The sequence below is a fragment of the Sinocyclocheilus grahami genome, unplaced genomic scaffold (genome assembly GCF_001515645.1).
Source record: "Sinocyclocheilus grahami isolate Dianchi unplaced genomic scaffold, SAMN03320097.WGS_v1.1 scaffold334.1, whole genome shotgun sequence".
Taxonomy (NCBI): domain Eukaryota; kingdom Metazoa; phylum Chordata; class Actinopteri; order Cypriniformes; family Cyprinidae; genus Sinocyclocheilus; species Sinocyclocheilus grahami.
The window spans coordinates 275,159-285,866 of NW_015505513.1; the positions used below are offsets into that span (position 1 = coordinate 275,159).

The following is a 10,708-nucleotide window of genomic DNA, read 5'->3' on the forward strand; positions in this document are numbered from 1 at the left end:
TTATTAATATAACCACAAACTGCATAGGCTCAACATTATCTAATATTACTAATATGACATAAACTGAACAAAAAACAATTCTGGAATTCTTCAGAAAGAAAGTCTCTTTAAAAATGCATGCTCTAACCTCACCTGAATTATTAACTGCATAAAACACATCATGGTCGATATAAACCATGTTTATCTTCACTGCAAGTGAGCTATGTTTAGTGTAGTTTGGGTAATTTTTCTTTTTACCTTGTGAAATTTTGTTTATGGTTTTTGAGGATGATATCAAGCAACTTGCCCAATTGGCATCTGGCTAAATTGGCTAGATTTTATCTATTGACAGAATGAATTTGCGTGACCTCACCATGACCTCACCAGAACACATGTGCTAGATCATTTTTTGTACTTCTGTATGTGTTTATCTCTTTACTTGTGCATATACGTATAGTTGTCTTTTTCTTTTGGGTTGAAAGAACCTGAATGAGCCTGAAATCTATTCTCTGAACCATCAAGGGCATCCAAGCGAGACCAGAGATGGAGTTTGTCATTTGTGCCATCATGATTACTTTCTATCTCCATGGAAATGGAATCTAATGGGCCTCCGTATAACCTTTATGAAAAAGGTTTCAATTTCCCAAACAAGGTGGAAGGAAATGATCAAAAGGCTGAAAAGCGCGAGCCTGAAATTATTACTGAAATTTGATATCAATGATCATATTAAACTGAAACCAGTACGTCTTGCAGTTTTCCAGTAATGTTGGACATTAGCAAGAACATCCAAAATTACCCAGGAATAATTGCATAAGAGTCACAGAAGTGCTAAGAACACGTATGTGGCACCACAAGAACTTCTTTTGTGAAGCTCTGTATAGGTCAGAATATTACTTGGACTTGCATGAAATGGTGAAATGAATGGTGAAATGCACCATTGTGAAGAGATGTGGGGTGTGGAGACTCACCGTGCCCCACCATAATGCATCCGCATAGGTGGCAAAGTCTTTATTGAACTCCTTTTCCACCAGATAAACCAGGAAAGAGGAAAAGATGAGCACAAGGAACCCAATGTACCAGGCAGTGACCAATTCCTGTTAGACAGAGAAGCATTTAGAGAAGCATTTAGAGAACTTACAAAAGTACAAAAAGTACTTCACAATATGACAGTAGTTTTTGCTCATAAAACAAAGCATGCATTTAAATGATTAGTATATCAAAGTAACTCAAAAGTAAATAATTCTAGATGGTGACTTGTTAATGCAATAAACTTACCTTGCTGTGAGCATAAACTACAGATCCCAGAAGCTTCCAAGTTCCTCCACGGCGGTCCATGCGTACCATTCGCAGGATCTGTAAGAACCGCAAGCTTCGCAGTGCAGATGTTGCAAAAATGTTGCTTTGACTCCCAGCCGAAACCACCGCAACAGAGGCAATCAGCACTATAATGTCTGACGGTTGGGTAAAAGAACAGAAAAAATGATGTCAGAAAACATTTTACATATGTAGCATATCACAGGAGAATATATCATTTGCCATGTGTGTTTTAACGGCACATAAAATTCAAAATGTTATTTAGTTAGTTACCAGGTCCTCTGACACAGTTTAATTTTCTTTAATCCTTAATTTTTTCTTCTTCTTTTCGGTTTAATCTATGAAAGTGGCATCTGACATCCTAGGTGAGCTGTCCTTATAATATATTATTGCATACTGTAAATCCCATTGGACAAAAGGATCCAATAATTAATAAATCTCAACCTTTTTTGAACTTGAAGGCCACCTATTATATTCCGTCCAGCATTTCATCTGCAATTATACGAAGAGTTGCTTTTCCCCCAATGATTTTTTAAATCACAGAAACTGTGAGCATAGTGAATGCAGAGCATCCAGAAGTTTCAAGAACTGCATGTTCTTCAATAAAATCACTTAGTTTTGAAGTGTTTCAGACTCCGTGGTTGACAACACCACTGAACATGAAATGTATGTCTTTTGTTTATACGTAAATGTCTCATTAACCTGAAAAATTGTCAATGTAGTTTAATGCAGGTAAATGGGAATGGCATCTCTTCGGCTCAAACTAGACAATTTACTTCTCAAATGAGAGTTCACAGAGGAACATAGCCATTCTGTTCATGTAAATGATTGAAAAGAGTGATTTCCAAACTGTCATTTTGCCCATATTCTGTGGGAAAAGAGGATTGAGGGAGGGGAAAAGAGAGAAAGAGACAGAGAGAATAAGCGAAGGACACGGGAAGTTCACACAGAAACTACATCCACTTGGAGAAGCGACATCAAACCTTCAAAAAGCACAAACAACTCCAAGGCACTACTCAGCTGCAATAATATTTTCTTTCTCTTTCTGATCCTCCCTCTAATTTCTCATATACTTTGTAGTCGATGAAGCCAGACTTTCCAGAGAAAGGGCCTTCATGCTCAGCCACTCTACTGCTCTGTGCTGCAGTCTCTCGTTATAAGTCAAATCAACACATTACATGTGTTCTTAAAGTCTTTGTGGAGTCTAGAGTTGGGAGAGAAAATGCTTATTTAGGTGTAGAAGTGCACTCTGGATCTATAAATTATGACTCCGTTATCAAGCGCAGTAGAGATGACTCATGAACTCAATGAAAAATACATCAGGCTTTCACATGAAAGAGACCCCCATCACGATTCAGAATCAGCCCTGTTGAGAAGTGAAAGAATTTTGTTCCACTATCTTTTAAAAATGACAATTAGAAAAAAAAAAGAATGAAGTATTATGGAGTTTTGGGTCCAAAAGCCTGAAACCTCTAGTAACAATGCTTTTATCTGACATTTTTCTAATATAATACAGCTTGCATAAAATATACAACAAATTCAAAGTCCTACTTTTTATGTTTATGCCAGATTTAAAGGACAGCAATTTTATGGATAGAGAGCTTATATTTTAGCCCAAAGCAAAGGTTTGACAAACTCAACTACATCTTGGATGGCCTGAGGGTGAGTATATTTTCAGCAGATTTTCAACTACTCTTTTAAAACAGATTTTGAATGCCAGATTATTAGTAAGGTCAATGCTATATATCAAACTACCTGAATGTGAAATCTAGCTATACAATGCAGTATAGAAATGTAAAATGTTTGGCTTCAACTGAGTGGCAGAATATGTTGACTGTTACTTGACACGTTTATGCAAGCAAACTAAATCTGAAATATATGTTGCTATAAACTGCTGGAGGGTACAACAAAATCCAATACATCATCATCTGAACACCATTCTTTCGTTGACAGGGTTCATTCATCAGTTTAACATACAAATACCATCTTATGGCCGCTAATGACTTGTTGAATCAATTAGGAAACATGCACTCAATTTAAATGTGACAAAGCAAAATAAACCCTGCCTGAATTCTGGAAACAGCTTCCCAACCCATCTGTTAAAAAAACCCTTAAAACTACTTAAAACTTTCCAGCAGCAATCATGGTATAATACTAAAACACGTTGCTGCTAGTCCGATATTCGCAACACTATTTACTAGGGATGCACCGAGCCCGATACTGGTCTCCTGTACCCGTACTTGTTAAAATGCCCCGATACCAAATTGCGATACCACACAGCATGTGATAAGTGCCATATTCAGACAAAGAAACACAACCCATCTGTTAAAAAAACCCTTAAAACTACTTAAAACTTTCCAGCAGCAATCATGGTATAATACTAAAACACGTTGCTGCTAGTCCGATATTCGCAACACTATTTACTAGGGATGCACCGAGCCCGATACTGGTCTCCTGTACCCGTACTTGTTAAAATGCCCCGATACCAAATTGCGATACCACACAGCATGTGATAAGTGCCATATTCAGACAAAGAAACACCGACAACAGAACAACAGACAGCAGAAAGGAGTTAAGGATGTCTACTACGAAGTATATGTATGCAATGAATATAATGTTAAACATTCAGTATTAACGCCTGTATAGCTGATGTGCGCGAGCTGATAAACAAAGCATATCGGCAAGTACCAGAAATAAAAGTATCGGTATCGGGCAAGTACTGGAAAAAGTGGTATCGGTGCATCCCTACTATTTACCCTCAGGTCCTGTAGGACCTCTGGGTACATAAACATTCACTCATAATGAGTTTTAAATGATCTAAAATCAATCACCTGTTAATAATTCTTAGTGCATTCTGTTTCCATTAACATCATATTGATGAAATGGGGCTGTAAATGTGCATGTGTGTGGTATAAAATGACTTCAGCCAGAAAGAAAATGACATACAGTAATTCTGTGTTCACGTGCTATAAAACCAGCTTCACAAGGTTCAGAAGTATCTTAAACATTTCTACTTTCAAATTTGATTCAAAAAGTAGCCTAATGGTTATATGATGAGCTTTCACATGGATATGGATATTGAATGCCTAAAGACCAACCATTAATCAAATTGTTATCACCACATTATTTGATGGGTATTTTTCAGGTTTTAACATTTTAGTTGCTGCCTAGTTCAGTTCTAAGCGCACTAGCAAGGGAGTCAAAATCATTCCAGTACTGAGACATTTGCTCCCTATAAATTCCCAGAATGCCTGCCTATAACAAACTGTGAAAAATATTAAATCCAAATGGCCAAGGATGAGCACAAGTGTGAATGTATGAAATATCTTATTTTCTGTTGTTAAAAGAGATTACAATTTTAATTAACTCTAATCCCTTGTGTGCATGAAACCGCACCAATTTCATAATGGCACTGTGCGGCTGAACAGCTGCAATGTAGATGCACAATGGTGAGCTACATAAACATTTTGTTTAAAAAAATAGCTATGCTTTAATGCGCAACCTTGTACAGTAATTGAGTCATCAGTGTCTCTGATGTTTGGGATCAAGACCTTTGCTAGTGCCTGGGTTTGTGTTCACGATATACTAACAAAGGGGAATAGCGATCAGATTGAGGCATGGCTTAATAGAATCTCGAAGGACAGTTGGTCAGCACACACACACACAGACACATTATTCCCATTATTAATGACGTTCATTATCCCCATTTAGATCAATAAGGCCAGGGCTAAGTGTTAGCACTTAAGAACAGACACCACAAGCACCTACACACACTTAAACAAAGTAAGACATTATTAATAGCAAAGCCAGTATTAATGAGCTCACACAGTGTAACAGCAGTCTGGAGAACATTAGACAGGTTGAGGGGTCACTGAATGAGAGTTGTTTGCTGAAGTGGATTTGGTATTTTTTGGCAGCCACAACTGGAGGATGCCAGGTAAAAGGTTTGGGGTCAATGGGGAAGTGCGGTTAGGTTATTTTACAGGCATAAGACACTTCCTTAATGGCGATCTACAGTTATGAGGCTGTTGCCTTGGTTACATAGGAATAAACATAATTTGTGTCATCATGGAAGGATGAAAGCTGACTGGAGCAATTCATTTGTGAGGGAGGACAGTATTAGTGTTACTAATAGCTGCCAAAGCATATGACTAGCATGACTGTGTTAACTGGGACTGGGAATATACACCTAGCATAGATCAGATATATGTGACTGGACCGTCCAAAGTTTGGGGTACGATTTTATTTGTACTCTTATGTTCACCAAGTCTGTATTTATTTGATCAAATATACAATAAAAATTGTGCAATTTGTTAAATATTTTTTTTACCATTTTAAACATGTGAACATATTTTAAATATGACTCCAGTCATATACAGTGGTGTGAAAAAGTGTTGGCCCCCTTCCTGATTTCTTATTTTTTTGCATGTTTGTCACACTTTAATGTTTCAGATCATCAAACAAATTTAAATATTAGTAAAAGATAACACAAGTGAACACAACATGCAGTTTTTAAGTGAAGGTTTTTATTATTAAGGGAAACCAAAATCCAAAACTAAATGGCCCTGTGTGGAAAAGTGTTTGCCCCCTAAACCTAATAACTGGTTGGGCCAACCTTAGCAGCAACAACTGCAATCAAGCATTTGTGATAACTTGCAATGAGTCTGTTACAGCGCTGTGGAGGAATTTTGGTCCACTCATCTATGCAGAATTGTTGTAATTCAGCCACATTGGAGGGTTTTCGAGCATGAACCGCCTTTTTAAGGTCTGGCCAAGGATGAGCACAAGTGTGAATGTATGAAATATCTTATTTTCTGTTGTTAAAAGAGATTACAATTTTAATTAACTCTAATCCCTTGTGTGCATGAAACCGCACCAATTTCATAATGGCACTGTGCGGCTGAACAGCTGCAATGTAGATGCACAATGGTGAGCTACATAAACATTTTGTTTAAAAAAATAGCTATGCTTTAATGCGCAACCTTGTACAGTAATTGAGTCATCAGTGTCTCTGATGTTTGGGATCAAGACCTTTGCTAGTGCCTGGGTTTGTGTTCACGATATACTAACAAAGGGGAATAGCGATCAGATTGAGGCATGGCTTAATAGAATCTCGAAGGACAGTTGGTCAGCACACACACACACAGACACATTATTCCCATTATTAATGACGTTCATTATCCCCATTTAGATCAATAAGGCCAGGGCTAAGTGTTAGCACTTAAGAACAGACACCACAAGCACCTACACACACTTAAACAAAGTAAGACATTATTAATAGCAAAGCCAGTATTAATGAGCTCACACAGTGTAACAGCAGTCTGGAGAACATTAGACAGGTTGAGGGGTCACTGAATGAGAGTTGTTTGCTGAAGTGGATTTGGTATTTTTTGGCAGCCACAACTGGAGGATGCCAGGTAAAAGGTTTGGGGTCAATGGGGAAGTGCGGTTAGGTTATTTTACAGGCATAAGACACTTCCTTAATGGCGATCTACAGTTATGAGGCTGTTGCCTTGGTTACATAGGAATAAACATAATTTGTGTCATCATGGAAGGATGAAAGCTGACTGGAGCAATTCATTTGTGAGGGAGGACAGTATTAGTGTTACTAATAGCTGCCAAAGCATATGACTAGCATGACTGTGTTAACTGGGACTGGGAATATACACCTAGCATAGATCAGATATATGTGACTGGACCGTCCAAAGTTTGGGGTACGATTTTATTTGTACTCTTATGTTCACCAAGTCTGTATTTATTTGATCAAATATACAATAAAAATTGTGCAATTTGTGCAATATTTTTTTTACCATTTTAAACATGTGAACATATTTTAAATATGACTCCAGTCATATATATATATATTATTATTATTATTTTATATATATATATATATAAGTTTTTTTTGGGATTCTTTGATGTACATTAAATAATTTAATGACCTAGAATTTTTTGTAACATTATAAATGTCTTTACAGTCACTTTTGATCAATTTAATGCTTCTTTTCTGAAAAAAAATGCTTTAGAAATTAGAACTTTAGAATGCTTTAGAAATACCACTAACTGAGTACTATAGGGTCACCAAATATTTGCTTTTATATGAACTCTCAGTCCATAACCAGTGATGATGGGTGTTTGTTTCTTTAACACGTGCCATTGCAAGTAACCACGGTCAAAAATGAACACTCTGCAACCATCAAATGCAATTAAATCAGCTTTGGTAAGTAAATAAAATGTTGGTACTCTTTTATTTATATCGTGTAGTACAGAAAACCTTGTGACTCCAGAACATATTTCCTCCAACTTTGGAATGTTCCTTGCAGAGCAAGTCACAAAGAAGAAAGAAATGAGTAATAAATTGCCAATATGACTTTTTTGCCACAAATGCAATTTCTTTCAAATCTCATCTACTGCTGTGAGTGAAATGCTGGCCTGTGCTGTTTATGAAAAAAATATCATTAAAATAATATTTACAGTTTCATGGAGGTAAGAAATGCTAGTAAATCTGATAAAATCTCTCAACCAGGTTTGAATAGGTTAAATAATAGTGAACTCCTTTTCTAATACGGATCTCACTCTATCACCTCATTTAGAAATAGGAAAAGTCTGGAAATCCTGAACTTAAACAATGAAAGTTTCATGATTCTCATTTCATGGAGAGAAACTTTGCACATTGATTAAAGGCTCACCTATAACACAGAACGGCTTCCTTGCGAAGCGAAGTCGTCCCTGCCATCCTCTGTACCGGCAACAACAACCAGCAGACCAGATTCGAATGATGTACTCGAGCCCAAACACCACAATCATCACAAACTCCTACAAAGACAAAGAAAGACATTTTCAAGTTTATTTGTGTGGGTGTGCACTTGTTTCATCTGTGGTTGTGAAATTGATAACACTGTTAACCAACTACATTACAGCTACGTTACACACATCCCTGCTGGAATTACACAGTGAGATAAGTACTGTACATCGCGTACAACAGAACTTTTTAATAAAGAAACACAGATGGAGGTGTCCTTGCCTGTCAAATATAATCTGTGGGTCAGCTATTTCTTGAAACAAGTGGAAAATAACCTGATTATGGATCCATTAGTGGGCTCTGTTTTAGTCATATACTGTATATTTAGTGCTACTTCGAATCCTTAGTTTGTCAAGCTACAAGCTACTTTAATTTAAATAACTCAACTACAGTACAGTCTAAATGTTTTCAAAAATTATTTACTCAGAGCATAATTTATCTGGCCAAAAAAACTGTAATTTAAATAAATAAACGGTGGAAAAACACATAGACTAACAGCAACATTCAATGTAAATATCTTTTTAATTTTGAAAATGATTCATTTTAAATGAACCACATTGGAAGCAAAATATCAGTAGAAGTACAGAACTTTTCTGCCAGGACATTGTTTTCAAATATATTTTAATATATTTTAAAATATACCAAAAATGGACAAAAATTATATTTGCTAATATGTGCTTCCAAAATTTACATAAATATATTTTCTACCAATACATTTTTGGCAATTTTTATATATATTTTAAATGTATATAAATATATATTTTTTAAAGCATTTAAAAATATATATTTGACCTCTATATTTCAGTCCAACAAAATACATTTTCTTGCCCCGAAATACATTTAGAAATATATTTTGGTATATGAAGGTTAAAACTAAATATTTCTTATTTCAAAAATACATTTCATTGAGTTTCACTGTTTGCAACATATATTTAGCATATATTTCAAATATAATTTAGCCACATTAAATATATATTTTTGCCATATAGGCTTTACAGATATTTCCTTTAACCCTAAAACACAAAGCAATGTAATAAATCGTGCAAAATAAATGTATACCTCAATACAGAAAATTCCATATTAATAATAATAATAATAATAATGCGGCACATTGTACAATTTAGGTGGTTGTGTTTGATTAATACTTCATTTTGCCCACTATAAAGCATTTTGCCTATTATAAAGCATATACAAACACATATAAAAACATGTGCAAACACAATAATGCACACATACAGCAGCAGATGTTGACTGGTAAACTTATATGGAGTCTCTGACTCAATTCACTGAGGTAAAAGCCATTTTAAAAGACCACTATTTTGTTGACTCACCTCCTGTCTTTGCATTGTCAATTAAAAGGGCAGCAGTATGACTGAATAAAAGATCTTCCATTATGATCATATAAGTACTGCCTATAGATCATGAACATCATACAGATCATGTTTGGTATCAGCTGAGTCAATAAAACAAATCAGGTCCATTTGTATGACCATCATTACCAGTACACAAACCAGCAGGCTTCCAGGAACAGAAAACCAGCATAACATGAGCCTTTGATCCAGTGTTCATATCTCTCACCTGTAGCTGGCTTTTGTCAGGGCTTTGTAATCAAATAACTATTGACAATATTCCATCGTGCTGCATTAAAGAGATCATGCAAACCACAAGGTCTAAAAGTAGGGCATATTTGGTTGCGTTTATATTGTGATTTACTGATTTGATTAGCTTGACCTGTGTTGTGCAGTACTAGTAACATTTCACCATATTTGCCTTTAAATATGTGTGGAGACTCATCATCACACAGATAGCAGCATAATTTGGTGGAGAGCAGAGGCAATTTACTTTAGAGAAGTAGAGAATATTGCCTATATCTCCTATGCCAGGATCGGACTTTTTCTGCTTTTAATTACAGTAATCATAAGCGTAGAAGCTTATACTATATAACATTAATAAATTCAGGATGTAGCATTACATAACGTTCAAGACATACAGCTAGCTACGGTATTAGAGTACAGTTAACACAGAGTTCATGTGATATTTTTTTTTTTAACTTCTTAGCATGAGACTGTTCTCATGCTTTATCCGGTTTGGATTTTGTTTTGACACTGGTTAGCTTGACCTGTGTTGTGCAGTACTAGTAACATTTCACCATATTTGCCTTTAAATATGTGTGGAGACTCATCATCACACAGATAGCAGCAGAATTTGGTGGAGAGCAGAGGCAATTTACTTTAGAGAAGTAGAGAATATTGCCTATATCTCCTATGCCAGGATCTGACTTTTTCTGCTTTTAATTACAGTAATCATAAGCGTAGAAGCTTATACTATATAACATTAATAAATTCAGGATGTAGCATTACATAACGTTCAAGACATACAGCTAGCTACGGTATTAGAGTACAGTTAACATAGAGTTCATGTGATATATATTTTTTTAACTTCTTAGCATGAGACTGTTCTCATGCTTTATCCGGTTCTCTCTGAAGTGGCACTTAATAGGCATCATTTTGCATAATCAAATTGATTTGTTTTGAAGGTGAGTGCCAGGGACGAGCGACTAATGAACCAAATCTCCCTCTCTCACACAGATATGTATCACGCCATAACATTTTT

The 10,708-nt window shown here is 35.8% G+C and overlaps 1 protein-coding gene across 1 annotated transcript in view; it reads right to left on the reverse strand.

Annotated features, from left to right (window-relative positions):
- The window catches only part of LOC107602730 (potassium voltage-gated channel subfamily KQT member 5-like), a 29,974-nt gene extending 20,533 nt beyond the window's left edge, over positions 1-9,441 (reverse strand). Inside the window, exons 1-4 of the mRNA XM_016295301.1 lie at positions 9,427-9,441; positions 7,983-8,109; positions 1,255-1,430; positions 948-1,073 (exon numbers count right to left, since the gene is read on the reverse strand). Coding sequence (XP_016150787.1) covers positions 948-1,073; positions 1,255-1,430; positions 7,983-8,109; positions 9,427-9,441 — 444 coding nt within the window. The remainder of the gene's footprint in view (positions 1-947; positions 1,074-1,254; positions 1,431-7,982; positions 8,110-9,426) is intronic.
- Positions 9,442-10,708: the final 1,267 nt, after the last annotated feature.